The 26,692-nt window shown below is 36.5% G+C and overlaps 1 protein-coding gene across 1 annotated transcript in view; it reads right to left on the reverse strand.

Moving 5' to 3' along the window:
• The window catches only part of Frmpd2 (FERM and PDZ domain containing 2), a 135,405-nt gene extending 110,158 nt beyond the window's left edge, over positions 1 to 25,247 (reverse strand). Inside the window, exon 1 of the mRNA XM_046446775.2 lies at positions 25,110 to 25,247. Coding sequence (XP_046302731.1) covers positions 25,110 to 25,134 — 25 coding nt within the window. The 5' untranslated portion in view covers positions 25,135 to 25,247. The remainder of the gene's footprint in view (positions 1 to 25,109) is intronic.
• Positions 25,248 to 26,692: the final 1,445 nt, after the last annotated feature.

The following is a 26,692-nucleotide window of genomic DNA, read 5'->3' on the forward strand; positions in this document are numbered from 1 at the left end:
ATTTCAGAGCCAATTGACACTTCCTCAAATAACAATATAAGCAAACAATTCCATAGCACCTAACCAGGCAGGGTCCAGAGTGCTTTATGTGTATGAAATCATTTAAACCTCAGAACAACCTTTTTAAAAAGGACTCTAATCATGCTCATTTTATAGACATGAAAACTGAAGAACAAAAGGATTGAGTGACTGGGTCAGAGTCACACAGCTTGAACTTGGGTTTATGCTCCTGATTCCCAAGGCAGCACACTTCACCATTGTATGCTGTAGGCTCAGGAAATGACATTAAGCACTTTATGGAGCCCACAGTCATGAGCTGGGATATAGTTATCAACCTTTTATCATACCATGACGCCTCTGGGCTTCTCTCCAAGTTTTTCTAAATGGTCTGGTAGGCGAGATGCTTCTGCACTGTGGACTAAAAAAGGGCTTGTTAACTATTAATAAGACACAGGGATTCCATCACACACATAAACCTGGTCCACCCACCAGCAAGGATGCTCTGGGAAAACATCCAACCAATGAGCACTCCTTCTGAGGAGCTCTGCACTGCATCTTCATCTCTCATGCATCTTCCTGCATCTCATCTTGTGAACTTAATTCTCTATATTGACTCCATTATCTGACCGCTTCTATCTAGCCACTCAAAATCTTTTCTGTCCCAGGCCCCTTTTACCTATCCAGGAACTTCCTGGTGCCCCCTCCAGAGTTCTAACTAAGGCTGTGGTGCATCCTGTCTGCCAGGACTTCTTTTGGTTCATGTCCAGCCTTCAGCAACCCCCTACCTGGTCTGAGCTAAAGCTCACCCCTTGCCCTTGATCTTTAGTGATTCTACTTGGGCCTTCCTTTTAAGTGGGCCATGGCAACAGTGGCCTGAACTTCATCTGTGAAGCTGTCCCAGCACTCCTGCCTCAGGCATTTCTTTCTTCATTAAGGACTAGTATATTTCAAGCTGAATAGAGCAGTGATCAATATAACATCCTATCTTTGTAAGACTTGGGGATAAGCAGAGGGAAACAGGCAATGAACAGGTAAGCAAATAAAATAACTGCATGGAATGATAGATTATGAAGGAAAATTAAAATGAGGTGATGCACGATAGCAGGCTTTGGAGCTTCAGGGAAGGTGCGTAGGATGGTGGCATTTGAGTTGAGACTTGGATGTTGAAAAGGCACCAACCATGTGAAAAAACATTCTACACAGAGGGAATAACAGGAACAAAAATCTCAAGATGTGGCAGATTTCAAGAACAGAGAGAAGTCCTGCATGGCAGAGCTTGGGGCAGAGGTGGGTGGTAAAGTTGGAGAGCTGAACAGGGACTGCCTGCCATGCTACTTGGACTAAAGAAAGAAGTGGCCTAGCTGCTAGCTTGCAGAGCAAATGCATCCCACACTGTGCAAGGCTGGGCAGAAACCTTTTTGACTCCTGTGGCTGAGTATCCACTAAGGGTAGAATAGTCCCTGAGGGTCCACCGATCAGACCCCTTGTCTCATCTAATGCTTCACCAGTCCTGTGAGTAGGGGTGTTTTTTTTCAAGGGCAAACCTCACACCTCCCCTTTGCCCACCCCAGCAGGAAACCTGTTGTATCAACCTTGCCCCTGAATACCCCCTTTTTGTTCCCAAAAACCTTGCCAAATTAAAGGAACAACAAGAGCAAGTCTGGCCAGAATATCCAGATATGCATTATCTTGAAGGACACTGGCTTTCTCTTATGTACTCTGGAAATCAGGGCAAGTTGGTTTTATCTGTAGAAAGATACCTTCTTGCATGTATTCCAGGACAGTTGTTTACTGGGATGCTACAAGCAAACTAAGCAAGCTAATGCTGATGATGTCACAATTCTACAGCCTAACATATAAAACCCCTCTCTCAGTGGCAACTGGGGCAAAAATGAGGGCACCATGGGAAAGATATGTGACTCTCATCCAGTCGAAAGCCATTACATAAAACACCATAAGAAAGAGGAGGCCCTGCTTGGTAAAAGACCTTGAGTGATGAAGGTACTATTTCCATTCACCACAAGGTACTATCTCCTGTCACCACTAAACCATCCCCATTCATATACTGTCAGCAGGTATTTTCCTTGGTCTCTTAGCAACCTATCCCACTGTCCTGGTACAACCTACCTATGGATGTGACACCTGGGTAAAAGTCCCCTGAATAGGTGCTGAGTGACAAGCACCCACTGGTAGATCAGGTCATCTACCTGGAGGAACACCATATGCATTTGTTGACATGATAGTTTGCAAATATCTAAGGAAATAAGGATCTTTGCTAATCCGAATCACCTACTAACTGATTGTACAATGGCTTTAGAACTGTGAGATTTGGGTCACTGTCTTGCATTCTGATTAAATAGTAGCAGCTACTTTATTGAACCATGGAGAAGATTGTATTAGAGTGTTCAGCATGGAAGAAGTGCTGAACATGTCTTATTTCCCATCTCTTTCCATCTCTATTCCAACCACACAAACAGGGATTTTAAAGCATCAGAGCTACTGAGCAGCTTCCAACTATGTGATTTTTAAGATATAGTGTTAATTGTTTCCATCTGTCTGCCAGGATTGAGGTGCTATAAACTTCCCATTTTCAACCTTAGTAAAATGCCTAAATATCTCAATGTCCCCAAAATAGACATCCCATACCAGGAAAGGGTATGGGGCTCTTGGGAACCAAAACTCTCCTAACGATCCTTTCCTCCCTCCTCCCTTTGTTCCTTCTGTCTCTCTCCATTCCTTCTCCCTTTGGATGCTCATTGAAAACCATCTGCTTGTAGTCAGATCAAGATCTGAGCAAAACCTGCCCAGAAGGAAAACTGCATCTTTCTTCTAAGGACAAAAGACTCTTTTGCCTCAACTGTACCCTATTTAAAGGACTAAATATGTCAGGGCTCTTCCCTTCCAGAACTTCCCACAGTAAGCACCTCAGAACCTGACCTGCAGGGGGTAATGTATGAAACTGTGTCAATACTGTCTTCTCCCCACAGGCCCTTCCCTGCCCCTTAACCCAAATCCCCATCACCAATTTAAATACTGAACACACCACTGAGGAGGTATGACCTTGATCAAAGACACACCTGAAATCCCTTTTCTATTAAGTGGAGATGATAATTCTTACTTTACAGGGTAGATTTGAGAAATGGCAATCCAATGCAAGAAAGGCAGCTAGTAACAAACTACCTTTCTGCAGTACACCAAGGTGGATGGAGTTTGCATTGTTTTAGATGTGAGTATAGGCACCAGTACAAAGAAAAACTTTAGAGCATTTTAGAGTAGTTTAAGGAGTAGTTTTTCTTCAGTCTTATATATACCTTTTTCTGAATGTTTACTACCTTTCCCTTTCACTTCTACTACTAAGATAGTTTTTTTTTTTCATTTGAATACATTTTAAAGGAAACTATATATCACTTAGTAAATGAAAAATTAGCATCATAAGACATAAATAGAAGTTAATTACAATGATTTTTTTTAAATTATTGAATTCTTGCCAGATAATATTGTCTCCCAGAAGCTTTGAGCCTGGGATCTGATCTTTTCTAATGAAAGGAACAATTTGTTTTGGGAAATGGGAAAAGTCTAAAATTCTGAACAGACTCTGTTCTTAATATTTTCTGGGGAAAAATATGAAGTAAAATGTCAAAAACATAACTCAATGTCACTAATGTTGTTTCTGTTCCACCTGCTTTCCATAGTTCTGCCTGGCCTTGGGAAGCACAATTTCAGCATTTGTTTTTGTTTTTTGTTTTTGTTTTTGTTTTTTTTTAAGGTTTCAGGACTAGTTATAAGGTAGCCTGTCCTCCATGCAGATTGGTCAAATTCTCACCAATTATACTTTATGGTAAAGGTTTGAGGGAAAGTAGTCCTTTACAGCTTACAGAGCTAAACACAATTCCCACAAAAACCCTTCAAGATAAGCAAAGCAAAAATGGTTCCCTCAACCAAATAAGGAAACTGAGAATTTAGCTGGCTTAAGATACAAGAGTCACATGGCTAGTAGGTACCATTTAGGTTTCTAAAAGAGGGCAGGATGCAGCTGGGAGCCATCAAGACTAAGTAAAATTCACATGTTGAAATTAGTATTTGATTTGTTAAAATCATGGATTTTAAAAACAGCTTTGTCTTGAGCCTTTAAATTTAATTTTAAAATATTATGTTCAATTAATTTAGTGATTTATATATAAAAAGAACCATTTCATATGATATTTAATTAACTTTCAACTAATTCCTGATACATCTGTCAGGGGATTCTTGAGAGAACAGCAAGGCTCAGACTCTATTTAAGAGAGAGTTTCTAGGGAAACCAAAAGACAATGGAGGTGAGAAAAACATGAGTGTTTTAGTCACTTTTTCATAGCTGTGACAAAAAGGCCTAAGAAGAATAATTTTAGTGAGGGCAAGTTTATTGGGGGGCTCACAGTTTCAGGGGTCTTAGTCCACAGAGAGCCTACTCCATTCCTCCAGGTCTGAGGTGAGGCAGAAGAACATCAGGAAAGAAGTGTGTGGTAGAGGAAAGTGGCTCAAGACATCACACCAAGAACAGAAAGAGAAACTAAGCTCAGCTCACCAAATGCATAACCCAAAGGCATGCCCCCAAAGACCCATCTCCTCCAGCCACACCCTACCTGCTTATAGTCACCACCCAGTCAATCCCTATTCAAGAATTAATGCACTCATTAGGTTAAGGCTCTCACGACCCATTCATTTCACTGCTAAGCTTTCTCGAATTGTCTCACACATGAGCTTTTGGAGAATAACAATATCTAAATCATAATAATATCTATATCATAACATAAGACAAGAGAAAAAAAATTAAAGCCTCAGACACCTACTATATTCATCAGAGAAACAGAATAGGAGGGGTGTGTGTGTGTGTGTGTGTGTGTGTGTGAAATAGAAATACAGAGACAAAGATTTTTTTATGAGGAATTGGTTCATGCAAGTAAGGAGGCTGAGAAGTGACCATAATCTGCCATCTATAAGTTAGAAGTCAGGAAGCCTAATGGCATAATTCAGTTCAAGTCCAGAGGTCTGTGGATCAAGAGAGCCAATAATGTAAATACTAATTTCAGGGCAGAATAAGATGAGATGTTCCAGCTCAAGTAGTTTGGCAGGAAAAAAAAGGGGAAAGAATTTCTTCTTTCTCTGCTTTTTGTTCTATTTAGGATCTCAAATGATTGAATGCTGCCTACCCACATTGGGAAAAGCCATCTATTTTTCTGAGTTTCATGATTCAAATGTTTAACTTCATTTGGAAACACCTTCACAGACATACCCACAAATAATATTTAATCTGGATACTTCACAGTCCAGTCCAGTTAACACATAAAATTAACTATCAAACCTACAACTATAGCAAACAGTAAACACAGCATAACTGCTTTCCAGACAAACATAAATGCTCACACTATTTATCTCAGTTCCTATTACCAAATACACCATGTTCAATTTTTAATGAAAAATATACAAGTCCTGAGTAAAAACAAGAAAAAACACAGTCTGAAGTGACAGAACCAGACTCAGAAATGACAGAAATCTTCCAATTATCATACTGGGAGTTTAAAATAACAATGATTAATATGCTAAAGGCTTTAATTGAAAATATGGAAGAATAGATGAGTAATAGAAGTAGCAATATGGAAATTCTAAAAAATAAAAACAAAAAGAAATATTAAAAATCAATATTATAAGGGAAATGAAGAATGCCTTTAATGGGTTCACCAGTGTCCTTGACACATCTGAGGAAAGAATCAATGATCTTGAAACTGTATCAATAGAAACTTCTTAAATTAAATTTCAAAGAGAAAAAAGAATAAAAATGTGGAGCACAATATCCAAGAACTGCAGTACAATTACAAAAGTATAACATATGTGTAATGGGAATTCCAGAAAGAGAAGAAAAAGAGGAGAAGAGAAATATTGAAGCAATAATATCTGGAGATTTTCTGAAATTGATAACAGACACCAAGTACAAATCAAAGAAGCTCAGAAAACACCAATTGGAATAAATTTCAAAAACCCAACACCTAGGCATATCATATTCAAAGTATTGGAAGCAAAAAACAAAGAAAAAATCATGGAAAAAGTCAGAGAAAAAAGACAACTTACCTATAAGGGGAAAAGGATAAGAATAACACTAGGATTTGTTTCAAATACTGTTTAATCAGGAGAACAATGGAGTGAAATGTCTAAGTTTTGGAATAAAAACTTACCAGTCAAGAATTTTGTGTCCAGCAAAAATACCTTTCACACCATGTCCTCTAAAAACAGGAACAAGACAAGGATATCCATTCTTACCATTCCTATTCAACATAGTCCTAGAAGCTCTAGCCAGAACAATCCGAAAGAGAAGGAAATTAGAGAAACACAAATAGAAAAAGAAGAGCTCAAATTATCTCTATATGCTGATGACATGATCCTATATATATATATATATATATATATATATATATATATATATATATATATATATAAAATGATCCTATACAAGATCAAAAAAAAAAAAAAACCTCTTCCTGAAGACTTCTAGAGCTGTGACACAAATTTAGTAAAGTAGCAGGATGCAAGATCAATACACAAATCAAAATAACTATAATTATCCCATAATGAATCTTCTAAAACAAAAAATAATTGGAAATTAATGTAATGAATGATATGAAGGACCTCCTCAATGAAAACTCTAGAACACTGAAGAAAAAAATTGAAGAACACTTTAGAAGATGGAAAGATCTCCCATGTTCTTGGATAGGCAGAATTAATATTATCAAATTGGCTACCAAAAGCAATATACAGATTCAATTCAGTTCCCATCAAAATTCCAATGTTGTTCATCATAGAAATAGAAAAAACAGTTGTGAAATTCACTTGGAAAAAAAAAAATAAGACACCTTGAATAACCAAAGCAATCCTGAGCAAAAAGTGCACTGTTAGAAGTATACCAGACCTCAAATTATACTACAGAGTTATAGTAACAAAAACAACATGGTACTAGCACCAAAACAGACATGAAACCAATGGAATAGAATAGAAGACACAGAGACAAGCCCACATAAATACAATTTATCTTATACTAGACAAGTCACCAAAAACATACATTTAAGAAAATATAGATTTTTCAACAAATGGTGCTAAGAAAACTGGAAATCCATATGCAGAAGAATGAAACTTGACTCCTCTCTCTCACCCTTCACAAAAGTCAACTTAAAGTGGACCAAAGACATAGGAATTAGAACTGAAACTGTGAAACTGATAGAATAAAATGTAGGCCCAACACTTCATCATGTTGGCATAAGAACAAACTTCCTTAACAAGACTCCTAAAACATAAGAAATAAAATCAAAAAATAAATAAGTAAAATGACATCAAATTTTTTTAAAAAATTCTGCACAGCAAGGGAAACCATTGAGAATGTAAAGAGAGAGCCTACAGGATTAGAGAACTTTGTCACCTGCTTCTCAGATAAGGCATTCATATCCAGAATATGTAAAGAATTCAAAACCTTAACACCAAAACAACCCAATTAATAAATGGAAAAAGGAACCAAATAGACACTTCTCAAAAGAAGAAATACATGACCCATGCAGGAGCCCAGGCCCAGATCAGGCCCAGGACCAGCCCTGATGACACTTGTGGGAACCCAGGCCCAGGCCTAGGACCTCCCCCATTGACCCAGGCCCAGGACTTCCCTACAGACCTGGGAGCCCAGGCCCAGGTCAGGCCCAGGACTGCCCCCACCAACCAACAGACCCACCCTGGAGCCCAGGCCCTGGCCCAGGACTGCCCAGCAGACCCGTGCAAGAGCCCAGGCCTAGCCCCCATCCATCTTGGGTCAGTCACTGCAGCCATCATCATAGCCCTCCCCAAGTAGTTATCTACACCTTGGGACAACAGAGAGGAACTGAAGACAGCTGCGTCTCCAAATAGGCAGCCCAAAGCCATTGTAAGGCTTCATCTTGGAACATCCCCACTGCTATCTTGAGTTACCTCCACTATTGCTGCCACCACTTTTAGTTGCAGTAGCATCCATCTTAGTACACTGGCCAGAGACTGGAAGCCCAACACCAGGGTGTGATACAAGTAATCTGCAGAGACACTACAAGATTATAGGGTAGAAACTGTAATACCTCAGATCTGCACTGCAAGAAAGGAAGACACATAGACAATATGAAAAATCAAGGGAAGAAAGTGCCCCAAACAAACTAAGATATAATAGAATCCATTGACAGCACAGTTGATGAAATGTCAGAGAAGGAGTTCAGAATGAGCATAATTTAAATGATCCATGAATTAAAGAATTACATAAGAGAGCAAAATACAGGAAAAAAAATCACTCCAACAAAAAGGTAAGGGAGCAAAAATAGGCAACCGTTGATCACACCAACAAAAAGATAAGGGAGTAAATACAGGTAGCAAAAGATTACTTCAAGAAAAAGATAGAGATTTAAAAAAAAAACAATCAGAAATCCTTGAAATGAAAGAAATAATAAACCAAATAAAAAATGCAATAGAAAGCATACCAACAACCTAGATAACTTGGAAGACAGAACATCAGAAAATGAAGACAAAATATATAATCTTGAAAATAAAGTTGACCTCACAGGGAAGATAGTAAGAAACCATGAACAGAACATCCAAGAATTATGGGATAGCATTAAAAGACCAAATATAAGATTTATTGGGATAGAGGAAGGCACAGAGATTCAAATCAAAGGAATGCACAATCTCTTTAATTAAATAATATCGGAAAATTTCCCAAATATGAAGAATTAATTGGAAAATCAAACACAAGAGGATTACAGGACACCAAATGTACAAAATTACAATAGATCTACACCATGGCACATTATAATGAAAATGCCTAGCATACAGAATAAGGACAGAATCTTAAAGGTTGCAAGAGAGAGGAATCAGATTACATATAGTGGGAGACCAATTTGTACCTCAACAGATTTTTCAATCCAGACTCTCAAAGCCAGGAGATCCTGGACCAACATATACCAAGCTCTGAAATAAAATGGATGCCAATCAAGAATCTTATATCCAGCAAAATTAAGCTTCAGATTTAATGACAAAATAAGAACCTTTCATGATAAACAAAAGTTAAAAGAATTTACAGTGAGAAAGCCTGCACTACAGAACATCCTCAGCAAAATATTCCAGGATGAGGAAATGAAAAAAAAAAAAAAAAAACAATGAAAATCAACAAAGGGAGGAGCTACACTAAAGGAAAGGTAAATCAAAGGAGAAACCAAGTCAAGTTAAAAACCAAAAATAAACCAAAATGTCTGGGAATACAAATCGTACTTTAATAATAACCCTGAATGTGAATGGCCTAAATTCATCAATTAAAAGAAATAGACTGACAGATTGGATTTTTTTTTAAAAAGACACAATAATATGTTGCCTTCAAAAGACTCATCTCACAGGAAAAGACATCCACAGACTGAAAGTGAAAGGGTGGGAAAAAAGTACCACTCACATGGACTGCATAAATAAACAGGGGTTTCCTTCCTCTTATCAGATAAAGTCGACTTCAAATCAAAGCTAGTGAAAAGGGATAAAGAAGGATGTTTCACGCTGCCTAAGGGACTCATACATCAACAAGACATAACAATCATAAATATCTATGCCCCAAACAATGAAGCATCTATGTATATCAAATTCTTCTCAACTACAAGAATCAAAGAGACCACAACACAATAATACTGAATGACTTTAATACACCGATCTCACCGCTTGATAGATCTTCCAAACAAAAACTAAGCAAAGAAACTATAGAACTCAATAAAACAATCAATAATTTAGGCTTAACAGATATATATGTATATACAATATTCCATCCATCAACGAGAGAATACACATTCTTCTCAGCAGCATATAGATCCTTCTCCAAAATAGACCATATGTTATGCCACAAAGCAAGTGTTAGCAAATGCAAAAGATTAGAGATACTACCTTGCATTCTATCTGACCATAATGGAATGAAATTAGAAATCAATGATAAAATAAAAACTAAAAACTAATCCAACATCTGGACACTAAACAATACTCTATTGAATGATGCATGGAAAATAAAAGACATCAGGGAGGAGATAAAATGCTTTTAAGAGGTAAATGAGAACTCTGATACAACTTATCAAAACCTATAGGACACTATGAAGGAGTACTAAGAGGAAAGTCCATTGCATTAAGTTCATTCATTAAAAGAATGAAACATCAACAAATAAAGGACCTGACATTAATATCTCAAAGCCCTAGAAAAAGAAGAACAAGCCAATACCAAAGTAATAGAATACAGGGAATAATTAAAATCAGGGCAGAAATCAATGAAATTGAAACAAAAAAATTCAAAAAATTTACAAAACAAAAAGCTGGTTTTCTTTGAAAAAATAAACAAAATTGACAAACCCATAGCCACCCTAACAAAAAGTAGAAGAGAAAAAACTCAAATTGCTTAAATTCCTGATGAAAAAGGAAATATCAGACAGACACTATTGAAATACAGAAGACAATTAGAAACTATTTTGAAAATTTATACTCCAGTAAAATAGAATACCTCAAAGACACTGACAAATTTCTAGAGGCATATGATCAATTCAAATTGAGTCAAGATGACATGCACAATTTAAACAGATCAATTTCAAGCAAGGAAATAGAAGATAGCATCAAAAGCCTACCAACCAAGAAAAGCCCAGGATCAGACGGATTCACAGCTGAGTTGTACAAGACCTACAAAGAAGAATTAATACTAATATTTCTCAAATTATTCCATGAAATGGAAAAGGAGGGAACCCTTCCAAACTCATTCTATAAAGCTAATATCATCCTGATACCAAAACCAGGCAGAGACATATCAAGAAAAGAAAATTTCAGACTAATTACCCTAATGAACATAGCTGCAAAAAAATCTCAATAAAATCTGGCAAATTGAATACAAAAACTCATTTAAAAAATAGTGCACCATGGTCAAGTGAGGTTCATCCCAGGGATGCAAGGTTGGTTCAACATACAGAAATCAATAAATGTAATTCATCAAATCAAAAAACTTAAAGATAAGAATCATATGATTATATCAATTAATGCAGAGAAAGCATTTGGTAAAATACAGCACCACTTCATGTTCAAAACACCAGGAAAACTAGGGATAGTAGAAACATACCTCAACATTGTAAAAGCTATCTATGTTAAACTCAAGGCCAACATCATTCTAAATGGAGAAAAATTAGAAGCATTCTCTCTAAAAACTGGAACAAAACAGGAATGCCCTCTTTCACCACTTCTATTCTACATGGTCCTTGAAACTCTAGCCAGAGCAATTAAACAGATGAAAGAAATTAAATGGATATGAATAGGAAAAGAAGAACTCAAACTCTCATTATTTGCTGATGCCATGATTCTAAGAGGATCTAAAAAACTCCACCAGAAAACTTCTAGAATTAATAAATGAATTCAGCAGAGTAGCAGGATACAAAATCAACACTCATAAATCAAATGCAATTCTTTACATCAGTGATAAATCCTCTAAAAGAGAAATTAGGAAAACTACCTTGTTCACAATAGCCTCAAAAAAATACAATACTTGGGAATCAGTCTAACAAAAGAGGTAAAAGACCTCTACAATAAAAACTACAGAACACTAAAGAAAAAAATTGAAGAAGACCTTAGAAGATGTAAAAGTCCCCCATGGTCTTGGAGAAAACCTTAGAAGATATAAAAACCTCCTATGCTCTTGGATAGGCAAGATTAATATTGTCAAAATGGCCATACTACTCAAAGCGCTATATAGATTCAATGTGATTCTAATTAAAATCCCATTGTCATCCCTTATAAAAATAGAAAAAGCAATCATGAAATTCATTTGGAAAAATAAGAGATCCAAAATATCCAAAGCAATTCTTAGCAAGAAAAGGGAAGCAGAAAGCATCACAATACCAGACCTTAAATTATACTACAAAACTATACTAACAAAAACAGTATGATACTAGCACCAAAATAGACATGTAGACCAATGGTACAGAATAGAAGACACAGAGGCAAACTCATATAAATATAGTTATCTCATACTAGACAAAGGCACCAAAACATACACTGGAGTAAAGATAGCCTCTTCAACAAATGGTGCTGGGAAAACCGGAAAGCCATATGCAGCAAAATGAAACTAAACCCCTCTCTCTCACCATGCACAAAACTCAATGCAAAGTGGATCAAGGACCTAGGAATTAGACCAGAGACCCTGCGCCTAATAGAGGAAAAAGGCCCAAATCTTCACCACATAGGATTAGGCCCTGACTTCCTTAACAAGACTCCTAAAGCATAAGAAATAAAATCAAGAATCAATAAATGGGATGGATTAAAGTTAAAAAGCTTCTTCTCAGCAAAAGAAACAATCAATAGGGTGAATAGAGAGCCTACATTTTGGGAGCAAATTTTTGCTACATACATGTCAGATAGAGCACTAATCTCCAGGATATATAAAAGAACTCAAAAAGCTTAACACCAAAAAAAAAAAAAAAAACAATCAATGAATGGGCTAAGGAGACAAACAGACACTTCTTAGAAGAAGATATACAATCGATCAATAAATATATGAAAAAAATGTTCAACATCTCTAGTAATTAGAGAAATGCCAATCAAAACTACTCTAAGATTTCATCTCACACCAGTCAGAATGGCAGTAATCAAGAATACAATTCTTGATTGAGGATGTTGGTGAGGATGTTGGGGGAAAAGACACAATCATACATTGCTGGTAAGACTGCTAATTGGTGCAACCACTATGGAAAGCAGTATGGAGATTCCTTGCAAAACTGGGAATGGAACCACCATTGGATCCAGCTATCCCATTCCTTGGTCTATACCCAAAGGACTTAAAATCAGCATACTATAATAATGCAGCCACATCAATGTTTATAGCAACTCAATTCACAATAGCTAAACTGTGGAATCAATCTAGAAACCCTTCAATAGATGAATGGATAAAGAAACTGTGGTATATATACACAATGGAATATTACTCAACATTAAAAGAGAATAAAATCATGGTATTTTCTAGTAAATGGATGGAGTTGGAGAATATAATGCTAAGTGAAATAAGCCAATCCCCAAAAATCAAAGGCCACAGAATGTTCTCTCTGATAAGTGGATGCTGATCCATAGTGGGGGCTAGGGGGATGAAAAAAATGGAGGAACTTTGGGCAAAGTGGAGGGAGGGGAGGAAGGTGCATGGGGGCAGGAAAGATGGTGGAGTGATATGAGCATTATTACCTTAGTTACATGTATGACTGCAGATATGGTGCGACGCTACATCATGTACAACCAGAGAAATGAAAAGTTGTGCTGCAATTGTGTACAATGAATCAAAATGCATTCTGCTGTCATATATATCTACCTAGAATAAATAAAAAAATTAATTAAAAATAAAAAATGTTTAAATATACAAACAAAAAATAATAGAGGGGAAGAGTTTTGCATGAATAATAAAGTATACCTAGCCTAATAAAATTGAGGACCAGGAGAAATAGAAAAACAAACTTACCAGAATAACCATTATATTTGCTCATTGCTGGGCAGAGGCAAGAAAAGAAAAGAAAACAAAACAAAACAAAAAAACACCCACATATTAATTGGATAATGTTAAATATACAAAGCAAGAATTTTTATTGCAAATTATATGTTATAAATTATGAGTTTATATTTGTGAACTTCAATTAAGCATCACTATTAATTAATATTACCCATAGAAATAAACTCAGCACATAAAACTTGGTTTCTGCAACAACAACAACAATAACAAAAGAAAGAAAGAAAGACAAATGGCCAACAAATATATGAAAAAATGCTCAACATCTCTAGCAATTAAGAAAATAAAAATCAAAACAACATTGAGATTTCATTTCATTCCAGTCAGAATGGCAATCATGAAGTATACAATAATAAGAAGTATTAGCCAGCATATGGGGACAAAGGTTCATTCATACATTGTTAATAGGACTGCAACCACTCTGGAAAGCAGCATGGAGATTTCTAAAAAAACTAGGAATGGGGCTGGGGTTGTAGCTCAGTGGCAAAGTGCTTGCCTAGCATGTGTGAGGCCCTGGGCTCGATTCTTAGCACCACATATAAATAAAATAAAGGTACATTGACAACTAAAAAAAAATTTTAAATCTAGGAATGGAAACACCATATGATCCAGCTATCCTACTCCTCTAAAATCAATGTACTACAAGGATACAGTTGCATCAATGTTTATAGCAGCATAATTCACAATAGCTAAGTTATAGAACCAACCCAGGTGCCCATCAATAAATGAATGGATTAAGAAACTGTGATATATATATGTATGTATATATATATATATATATATACACACACACATACAAATACACATATACATACATGCAATGGAGTGTTACTTAGCCATAAAGAATGAAATTATAGCATTTGATGGTAAATGGGTGGAAATGGAGAATATCACACTAAGTGAAATAAGCCAGACCCTGAAAATCAAAGGTAGTATGTTTTCTCTGATACACAGATGTTAGTCCAAAATAAGGGAGGGGAGGTTTGAGAGAGGGAGAGAGAGGGTAGAGGGAGGAGGGATTTCATCAAAATAGAAGAAAGGTCGGTGAATTAGAAGAAGTGGTTGAGGGAAAGGCAGAAGAAATGTGACAGAACACTGGAATGAATGTAACGTAACTTTCTTATGTACCTATATGAATGAACCACAGTGAATCTAGCCATCATGTATAACTAAAAAAAAAAAATAACTAAACTAAAAGTAAATAATGGAAAGATCAATAGAGTACGGGGAACGGAATGGGGTGGGAGGAAAAAGGGAGATCCTGGAACTGAATTACAGCAAATTATACCCAATGCCTTTATAATTATGTCAAAATGAATCCCAATGTTATACACAACTAAAAATAACTACTAAAAGGGGGAGATTTCTCTCACAAGTTAGAAGAATTAAAACCTTTATTGAAAAAAAATAAAATTGGTCACCAGTAGCCATGCTTTATAAGAAATAATTTTAAATTCCTTCAGAGAGAATAAAAATTATATAGGCCTGGAACTTAGATCTTAAAACTTTATTTTCTTTATTCTTAATTAATCTAAAAGATAACTATTTGTTAAAATGATAATATCAACAGTTGATTGGGTGATTATATCTTATTAATAAGTGAAATGAATGCCTGTCAGTTACAAAGAATGAGAGGGAGAAATTGAGATCATCCTGTACTAGGTACCTCACCACACACGTGTTGTTTGAAAATAAATTTTTAATTGTAAACATATACTGCAACTCTACGGTGACCACTAGAAATATTTTTAAAAGGAATATAACTGATATGCTGAAATAAGAAAGAAAAAGACACCATATATAATGCTCAATTACTACTAGATAAGGCATAAAATAGAAGATTTTTTTAAAAGAAATAAATGCAACAAATAGAAAACAGTTATAAATATGGTGAGTATTACTCTAACTATATAAATTATGACTTTATAATGTAAATTGTCTAACTATACCCATCAGAAGTCAGAAAGGGGCCGAGTGGATTAAAACATAACTATTGAATTTAATAAAACCACTTCAAATATAAGAACACAAACAGATTAAAAGTAAAGGGATGGAATGAAAATAAATAAATTTTAAAATAAAGTGATAGAGAAAAATATACAATGCTAGCTCAAATAAAAAGAAAGTTGGAGTAATCAATTTCAGGCAAAGCTGACATCAGGATAAGGAAAATTATCAGGAATAAAGAGGGTCATTACTCTTTACGTAATTGTAATGATAGAGTTCAATACTCCAATGAGGCAAAACAATCTTTAGAGTGATTGCAATTAACAACAGTGCATCAAAATACATGAGAAAAAACTTGACAGGCTGTAAGAAGTAATAAATGATCCACTATTACAGTTGGAGACTTCAACATTCCTCTATCAGTAATTAACAGATTCATCAGGCAGAAAATCAGTAAAGGCATAGTTAAAGTATAAACATCATCAGTCAACTTGATCTAACTAATATTTGTAGACCCATTTATTCAGTAGAACACATCTTCTTCTCTGGTTTATATGGAACATTCATGAGATATATACTACATTCTGGGACATAAAACACAGTTTAAAAAATTTAAGAGTACAAAAAATAATATGAAACATATTTTCAGTAAATTTAACTATAAATCAATAAGAGAAAGATAGCTGGAAAATACTCCAATATTTGGAAATTAAACACATTTCTAGACAACATACAGGTCAAAAAAATTTTCAAAATAAAATAAAATATATTTTAAACTTGATGAAAATATGTGAGATGCAATGGAAGCAGTAATTAAGCAGAAACTTGTTGAATGTATGTATTAGGAAGTAAGAAAAATCTAAATCAGAAATATAACTTCCACATTAGGGCACTACAAAAAAGAGATCAATATAAACCTGAATAAAATAAAAAATATATATTAAAAAATTAAAGCAAATGTCATTAAAATTGAAAACAGGAGAGATCTAGAGAAAATCAATAAAACCAAAAGCTGGTTCTTGAAAAACATTAATAAAATTGATAAACACATAGCCAAAATAACCAAGAGAAAACAAAATAACTAAATTACAAATGAAGAGCCATCGCTTCTGATCCTATAAACATTAAAGGGTTAATAAAGAATTACGATGAACAGTTGTATTCCCATAAACTTAATAATAAATTTAGATGAAATGGGCCAATTCCTTGAAAAACGCAATCTACCAAAACCCACACAAAGAAATAGATAATGTAATTAGGCCTATATCTGTTAGATAGATTAAATCAATAATTAATGGTTTTATAAAACAAAATAAATGGCCCAGGGGATTTTCCTGATGCAGTCTATCAAACATTTAAGAAAGAAATATAATATCAATTCTCTATACTCTCTTCTAGAAAGTAAAAACAAAGGGGTCCTTCTTAACCCAATCTATGAGGCAAAATTATTCTAATATCCAAGCCAGATAAATATATTACACCAAAGTAAACCACGGATACATATCTTTCATGAATTAGGAGGTGAAAATCCTTTATAAACTATTAGCAAATTGAGTGCAACAATGTTCAAACATATTCTTTCATTTGTAATGACCAACTGAAATTGACTCCAGGTATGAAAGGCTAGTTCAACATTCAAAATAGTTATTAATACAACCCACCACTTCCACAGGCTAAAGTGATATGATCAATTATATGATCATATCTATTAATATAGAAAAGACATTTGGCAAAATTCAACACCCACTCATGATTTAAAAAAAAAAAAAACCCTCTCAACTAATCAGGAATAGAGAAGAATTTTCTCAACTTGATTTTTAAAAACATCTATTAAAAATATCTGTAGCCAACATCTCACCTAATCGTGAGAAATTAGATGCAATCATTCTAAGATCAGGAAGAAGGCAAAAATGTTCCCTCTTAGCACTCCTATTTAAACTGCACAGGAAGTCCTATCTAATGTAATAAGAAAAGAAAAGGAAACAAAAGATATATAGATTGCAAAGGAAGAAATAAAATTATTTCTATTCAGAGATGACATGAATGTCTATCTAGAAAATCCCCCCACAATAAGCAAATAACTTCCTGGCCTTAACAAAATATTATAGAAACATTGTAGGACACACAGTTAACATTAAAAGTCAATTGTTTTCATTATAATTAATATCTGCAATGATAACTGGGATTTGAAATTATAAACATGACATCAACTGTTATACTAATACCCCAAGATTATGCTGTATGTAGGAATAAATCTAACAAAATATGTACAAGATCCTTAAAGCTGCAAAATTCTGATGAAAGAAAACTTGGGAAAATCTAAATAAGGGAGTGTTATTTATCTCATGTTCATAACTAAAAAGACCCACTATTGTTAAGATGTCATTTTTTCCAACTTGATCTATAGATTCAATGCTGATCCATAGACTTAATCTCAAAGTCCCAAACATTTATCTTGCAGATATCAACAATTGATTCTGAAGCTTATTAAAAAATAAAACCAAACAAAAGAACAGACAATACAATACTGAAGAAGAAAACCAGGTTGAGCCAGGCATGGTGGAGCACACTTGTAATCCCAGGGGCTGAGGGGTTGAGGCAGGAGAATCATGAGTTCAAAGCCAACCTCAGCAAAAGCGGGGTGCTAAGCAACTCAGTGAGACCCTGTCTCTAAATAAAATACAAAATAGACCTGGGGATGTAGATGTGGCTCAGTGGTCAAATACCCCTGAGTTCAATCCCCAGTACAAAAAAAAAAAACAGGTTGAAGGACTGACACTATACAACTTCAGGAATTACTTTAAAGTACATTGATCGGGCTGGGGATGTGGCTCAAGCGGTAGTTTGCTCGCCTGGCATGCATGTGGCCCAGGTTCGATCCTCAGCACCCCATACAAACAAAGATGTTGTGTCTGCCAAAAACTAAAAAAAAAATACTAAAATTCTCTCTCTCTCTCTCTCTCTCTCTCTCTCTCTCTCTCTCTCTCTCTCTCTTTCTCTCTCTCTCTTAAAAAAAGTGTGTTATTAGTGAAAAGAGCAGACAAATAGATCAAAGGAAAACAATAGGAAACCCCAAAATAGATCAATAAAAAATAAAGTTAGCTAACCTTTAACAAAAGAGGAAAGGCAATTAAATCGAGATAGCCTTTTCAAGAAATGGTCATCAAAGGTCACCTAGTTGTGAATTTCCCACTCTCATGCCAATAGAGACCCACACTGGAGCCTGGACTTCTACCTCCATCTGGTTATCAAGGTGCTTCTTGGTCCACCCAATGGGGTAATATCAGGGGAGTTCTAGTAAAGAGTCAGGACTTTCACCCATGTAGGTAACAAGTCACTCCCTGAAATGCCACATGAGGAGCAGTGATGAAGTACCCCTAAGAGTGGGATCAGAACTAGACTAGTGGAGAGGCAGAACACCTCCCTTGAGCAGCAGTAACAAGGTGCCCTTCAAGTGTCAACAGACACTGAGAGGAGAACCTGAACTTCCCCCTTCCCCTGCAAATATCTAGGCAGAGACTTCCTTCTCCTGTCAATGCAGTATAGAGGATATCTGGCAGAAAGGAAGATTTTTTAAAGGTCCAGAGTTTCATAATATAACACAAGGATATTTGTTAGGTATTACTCATCATATCAAAAACCAGGAAATTCTCAACTTGAATTTAAAAAAAAAGAAGAGATGCCAACACCAAGATGACACAGCTATCTAACTAGACTTTTAGTGAGCGATTATAAACACAATAAAAAACTAGAAAGTCTCAGCAAAGAAATGGAAAGTCTCAGCAAGGAAATATGAAAACTCAAATGGAAATTTTAGAATTGAAAAATACAATGACCGAAACTAAAAATTTAATGGGTAGGCTCAACAGCAGAATGGAGAAGACAGAAGAAGCAGTGGGAGTGAAGACAGAACAATAGAAATGACCCAATCTCAACAGATAGCAAAAGATATTTGGAACATCAAAGGTTACTCTGAAGAAATTGAAAATGCAATCCACAGAATGACCCAAAAAAATTTGCAGATCATAAATCTGATAAGTATCAAGTATCTAGAATATATGAATCACCCTTACAATTCAACAATAAAAACACAATTTTAAAATTTTTGTATGTTTATTTCTACTTGAGTAGACATTTCTAGTTTAGATGTTCATATGTGAATATATAAATGTTCACAAAGAACTATTCATAAACAAAAAGAAACTTCCAAAGTCCATCACCTGATGAATAGACAGACAAAATGTGGTGTGTCCATACAATGGAATATTGTTCAACTATGAAGGAACACAGTTCTGATATACGCTACAGTATGGACAAATTTTGAAAATCTGTATATTAGTTTTCATGTTATATTCATAATAACAGCATTATTTGTAATAGCCAAAATCTGTTAACAACCAAAATGTCCTTCATCTGGTGAATGGTTATACAAATTTTAGTAAATCCATATCATGAAATGCTACTTGGCAATAAAAAAAAAACTATGATTAATATATGGACAACTTGGATGGATCTCAAGGACATTATGCCAAGTGAAAAAAAAGTCAGTCTCAAAGGTCACATGTTCTGTAAATTTTCAAATAATTAATGTTAGCAAGGTGAGTACTGCAGATCAGGGCCTCTTAAAATCCCCATCATGGAGTTAAATTAGTTTCGAGTTTTTAATCTATTAAAATTGAGAACGTGCATTCTCCAGGACCCAGCGATGCCAATTCTACATCTCCTAGGGAACATCTCTAAATGCTACAGGAAGATGCATATACAGAAGAGTTGTTGTGCATAGATGTTGCATGTGGTGCCTGGTATAAGGATGGCCAGCAACAGGACAAGTGGATATGGAAAGCCAGATGCCCGCAGGGTCCAGGAGCCAAACAGGCGTGGTGGGTACCCTTCCACAGAGAATGTACTCCCCTCTCATTCTGCAACAACAGCTGAGGAATATATCTCTGGTTGAGAGGCAGAGCAGAGCATTTAGTGGGTTTTCCTTTGTCTCATTCTGTCACAGATCCCAAGGGAAAAAAGCTTTGCTTAAATACATACCTCTTGCCAGATGTGATAGCACATGCCTGTAATCCTAGAAGCTCAGGAGGCTGAGACAGGAGAATTGCAGGTTCAAAGCCAGCCTTAGCAACAGCAGGTGCTAAGCAACTCAGTGAGACCCTATCTCTAAATAAAATTCAAAATAGGGCTGGGAATGTGGCTCAGTGGTTGAGTGTCCCTGAGTAGCTCAATCCCCAGTACCCAAGAACCACCAAAATGTGTGTGTGTGTGTGTGTATAAAATATGTGTGTGTGTATCTCCCCCTATAAGGCAAAGCAGTTTCATCCACCCAAATTTATCCATCCAGAGAAGATGGTTAGAAATAATGGTTAGTGAAGAATCACCTTAACTGTGTGTATCACATTTAACTAATCCAAAGACCTCACTTTATTTTTTTTAAATTTCTGTTCTTATCTTTATTATTTCTTTCCTTCTAGTTGCTTTGGTTTTATTTTGCTCTTTCATTTCTATAGTTTTTTTCAACTCTTAAATTTGTTCAGGTTTGTTTTATGTCTCAGGATATGGTCTACTTTGTTTTATGGTTCATGGGTGCTTGAAAAAATTATGTGTTCTGATATTAGGTATGATGTTCTATAAATTTCAACAATAGATCCTATTGTATGTTACTGTTGATACTGTTGTACGATACTGCTATAGAGCTAGTTCTTCTATACCCTTGCTGATTTTCTGTCAATTGCTAAGAAGGGGATAAAACAGAAGATTTAAACTCCAACATAAAAATTACCATATTAAATTTAAATGATCTAAATACACTAAGGACAGAGAATGGAGGAGCATATTTTTTTCAAATGTACGTTATCATAAAGAAACCCTTCACATATAATGATATGGATAAGTTAAAAATAAAATGATAAAATGATATAGAAACATTAACAAAACAAAGCAAGAATGCTTATATTAATATAAAAAATTAAACTTCAAAGCAAAAAGAATTATCAAAGATAGAAGGACTTTTTATAATGATAAAAGGGCCATTCCATGAAGATGACACCAACTCCAAGCATATGTGCTTCATACAAGAGAATTGAAAAATACATGAAGCAAAAGCTGGAATTGAAAAGGGAAATACACAAAGACCTTACAAGTGAGGAAATGAGAAAACGGCTGAGGGTGAGAGAAGTGGCTCAGCATTCCACTCTCCGTGGCTTTAGGAAAAGAATTCTGGTGTCACACTCCTCTCCTGGGCTTCATTTACCAGACATCCCTCCTCAACCACTAAGTTAGGAAGCTATTTCCCACAGTCTTATCGACAAAATGCAATACAGTTAATACAGCCAGCTGAGATAAAGGATGAAGGTCAAGCTGAAAGAGACTATTTCTGTCTAAAATAGTCAAGAAATATTGAAATGGGGGAAGCTGTATGGATCCCAGCACCAGTTGATAAGTGAGAAAATGAGATTAAGGAGAATTCATAAAAGAAATTGTGATTCATTATTAAAGAATATGGAAACTGTCCACCCCCACAGGAAATGTAAGAGATGCATATGGAAATGATCACAAGGCACTATTTTCATCCATCGAGCTGGCTTTGATGATGAGCACTCAGTGCTCCTCCGATTGCCATGAGGCTGTTTCTCTCAAAGACGTGACATGTGTGGCCAAGTTGGGATGCCCAACTTATAGAGCAATTTGCAATGCCAGAATCCAAGGAGCATCCAATACCAGGATTCAAGGAACGTCCATTCCTCTCATCAGGTTCTTCCTCTAAAAAATATATATGTTAAGAATGTTTTGACAAAGGGATACACTGAAAGATATTTTCCATGGCATTATTTGTCAGTGAATAAATGAATTGCCAAATGTCAGTGTCCTCAGGGTTCTTTCTGCCTAGGAGTCTCTTATGAATCACTCCACATTCTCTGAAGTTACCAGCTGTCAACCCCATCACCTCTACAGCTGTGTGCCAAGCTCACACCTCTCTCTTATGTCTCCAGCTGCCTCTTAGACAGCCCCATTGGATGCTCAAGAGTAAACTCACTTTCCTTCCACCGCTTTGGTTTGAATGTTTTTGTCCCCTCTGAAATTCATGTTGAAACTGAATTCCCAATGCCGCAGCACTAGGAGGTGTGGCCTTTGGGAAGTGGTTGAGTCAATGACAACTTGGCCATCATGAATGGGACTAGATGCCTATAAAAGAGCCTGATGGAGGGAATTTGTCCCTTCCCCCTTCCACCTTCTGCTATATGAAGACACATTTGTCCCCTCAAAAGACACAGTATTCAAGGTGCCACTTTGGAAGAAGAGCTGTAACATCACCAGACAACCAACTCATTGACGCCTTGACTTAGAATTCCCAGCCTCCAGAATTATAAAAAACAAATTCCTACATTTTATAAATTATCCAATCTCAAGTTATTCTGTTATAGCAGTACAAACAGAATAAAAGCCAGCTCTCCAGTCACTGAAGCCAAACCCTCAGGCATCATTCTTGTCTCCTTCCTGTCCTTCAACTCCCCATCCACCTCCAAACTTTCCTTAATATCTACCCATTTTTCTCTAACACCTCCTACCATGCCACTTCCCTAGTCAAATCCATCAGCATCCTTCCCCTGAATAACCACTAGAGACCCTCCTTCGTGGTGTTTTACAACTCAGTCTTGCTGCTGCCCCATCAATTCTCCATCCTGTATAATTCTCTTCCTAAAACAAAACAAAACAAAAAAAATGACCTTGTTTCTCCTCCATGTACAAACTCTCAGTAGCTTTCTGTTCTCTGCAGCACCAGTCCAGATCCATGTTCCTGAACTAGGATGAGGGGATCTCTGGCCCATCCCTCCAGACCGAGTTCCAACCACGTGCCCTTGCCTCTGCAGCCTTTTCCCTTGCTTTGGGTGTGCCACACACTACTTCCCTTTTGTTCTTTCCATAGGATGTTCAAAGGCACTCAAGCTGGATCCTTTGCATCATCCCCATCAGTTGAATGATTGGGTAAATCATTGAGGTGCAATGTCTACTCTATGTATAAGCTTCACACAGAAATGATGCTGAAACAAGAAATACATGAAATTTTTAGATGGAACTTTTTAAAATGCTCAACACATTTTGTACCTAGCAGACACAGTTTTACACCACATTAATCTGTGGAAGTTAGTTCTGACAACTCAGTCTTGAAATTTTACCACTTGACTGGCACCAACTCACCAGGAGCTGGGACTTTCCACCTTCCTGCCCACATCCTTCCTTCTTTCCTTCACCACCCACTCACATTTCTTCACCATCTACATTCTTTCCAATGATATCGAACCTTTATAACCATTTTAATTGAGGACACATAAGAATAAAGACATCTATGGCCAATAGAGAAAAAAGATGGGAGAGATAATTCACAGTAGAACTGCCAGCGACCAACAGCAAAATGAACCAAGTATCAGGACAAGGAGTTAGTCACACAGTCTTGGGAGGAGACCTCCTGGAAAAAAGCAGCTAAAAACTCATACCAAGCACTTTAAGACTGATAAAATTCAGAAAGTTAATGAGAATAGCAAAGTATGGTGGCTGAGAGGATAAGCTCTGAGATCAGAGTGGGACTGACCCTGACTTACCTTGGGCAAGTTATTTATCCTCTTCAGTCATTGTGTCTAGCACATAGTAGTTTCTCAATAAATGCTAACTATTCATGCTATTAATACTGAGCTTATGGTGAGGGCAGAAGTTGGGGTAGGTACAAACCTAATAAGCTAGGGCTTCAGAATAGACATACTCTACCAATGAGAGCTGCAGGTGGCAGTGTTTAGAGCTATTCGCACCAGTCCTGCAACTCCAAGTATGGTTCCTCAGAGCAGCCACAGTAGCATCACCTGGGTGCTTGCTAAAAATGCAGACTCAGGGCCTCCCCAGGCATCCTAAATCAGAATCTGCATTTTAACCAACAGGTGATTCATTTGCATATTTGAGGTAATACTATCCTGGGTTCCTTTGGCTTGTTTGGAAAAACTGTTTACAGACAGGCAATAGCTGCTACCAATTGGAATCTGGAGGTAGAAGAGTTGCTAGGTAACCAAAATCGGGTGAATCCTTGACTTTTCCCCCCTTTTAAATTGTTTCTTGGAAGTCAAATAGAATAAGCTGGTACTCTTTAGCATAAATAATCAAAATGCTCACTTCTGAAAAATAGGGACAGTCATTATTTATTGGTGTGCTCTTATGCCCCTAGCATGTGCTAAGTGCTTTATATATGTCACCTCATGTAAAATGTGATCATTGTTGTCACCATTTCACAGATGAGGAAACTGAGTCTCAGGAAAGTTACAACATCATTTGAATTTGCACAGATACTGAAAACCCAAGCAGTGATTCAAACAAGGATTAATCTGACCCTTTAGTCCCTTTTTCTCTTCTGAGTCCATCTTGTATCAGACTCTACTAGTGACCTGGAACAAGTAATACCCCAAATAATACCGCAGTCACTAATGCATGGCCTAACCCAGCTACGTTATCCTAATTCCCCTCTCCCAGACCCAGACAGGGATTTGCCCTTTTCTTGACCCAGATTTATAAGAGAAAAGAGAACAATGCCAAGAAGTACCTGTGTCCTTTGTCAAAGGCTGCATCCAGAAGTCTCCGTGGCCCAGTCTAGGCCTTCACCATGGAACAACTTTCCAACAATGAGCAAGGATCTCTTGCCAGTCCGTCTGCTGAGAGACCACAGTCGTGTTACTGCCGCCTTTGTTTACTGTTTGTCACTAAGCACTCAGCTGCCCAGAGAGTGAGTCAACAAGGTCCCTTCCCTTTTCTGCTGCTGTTGCTCTCCTGGGCCCTATTCTCTGGCCTGTTAGCAGACAGACACCCCCCCACCCCAGCAGCCTGTGTCCTCAAAGCCATTGACCCGTGAGCTAGCCGGTAAGAGCTCAATCGGATTAGGTGCCACCGAAGGCCATGGGAGGGCAGCTCAGCTGGGCTTTTACACTGATGTCACTTTATCTCCTGGTTCAATAAAAAAAAGATTCCTGCAAGGTGCAGGAGACAGCCTCAGAACCAAACTCAGTTTCATCAACACACCAGTCCTCCATACCCTTTTACAGCACAGACTTTGGACCTGAACCCAAGAGAACAGAGACTCATGCAAGCTCATCATAAACAGAATACTTGGAGCTGCTCAAGGGAAGGCAGGAGGAATGTGGATGGAGAAAGAGGGAAAGGATCTTCATACTCTCTGATACTCAGGTTCAGAAAGAACCTTCAGAAGAGGGGAACAGCAAGAAAGAGATCACAACTCCTGTATAAGTAGTGGCAAAAGAGCAGATATTTTGAAGCTTTAAAATAATACACAGTGCTAAAACTGAGAATTTTTTAAATTTTTTAATTTGTTTTAATTACTTATACATGACAGTAGAACACATTTATGCACTTTGATATATCGTACATAGATGGGGTGGAATTTCTCATTTTTCTGATTGTACACGTTGTAGTGATGCAGCCAATGTTTATAACAGCTCAATTCACAATAGCTAAACTATGGAACCAATCTATGTGTCCTTCAACAGATGAATGGATAAAGAAGTATTTTTTAAAAAGGAAAAATATGATGTTTTGCTTTCCCAATAAATAAAATTTAAAAATTTGCTGGTGAGGGGATGATCAATGAGCACATTCTCATATGCAGATAGTAACAATATTGATTAGTACTATCTTTCTACAAGGATTAGTAATCCTGGGTAGTATTCACTGGTAATAATCACTGGTAATATTCATTAAACTTCAAAATACACACATACTTTGCAAGCCCAACTGCTAGGAAGTAACTCAATTCTTGCAAAAATTCACCAAACATTTAAAGGATGATGCTCATTGCAATACATGTATATATATATATATATATATATATATATATATATGTGTGTGTGTGTGTGTATTTTTACTTTGTAGCAGATGCATAAAAACATTGCAGTACATTTTTGAAATAGCAAATAAGTAACAGGATCCATCAATAGTGATTACATAAAGAAATTGTGGTTCACACACACAGTGATAAACCAACTACAGAGCTGTTCAAAGAAGGGAAATAGATCTATGTGTGCTGACATTCAACAATCACCGAGAAAATGCTTTCAAAGATGAAAGGTGTATCATAGCCCAATATGATTCCCTTTATTACAAATACATAATTAA

This window comes from Marmota monax, unplaced genomic scaffold (assembly GCF_021218885.2).
Source record: "Marmota monax isolate L192 unplaced genomic scaffold, Marmota_monax_Labrador192_F-V1.1 WCK01_AAM20220418_F8-fsc00207, whole genome shotgun sequence".
NCBI classification, from domain to species: Eukaryota; Metazoa; Chordata; class Mammalia; order Rodentia; family Sciuridae; genus Marmota; species Marmota monax.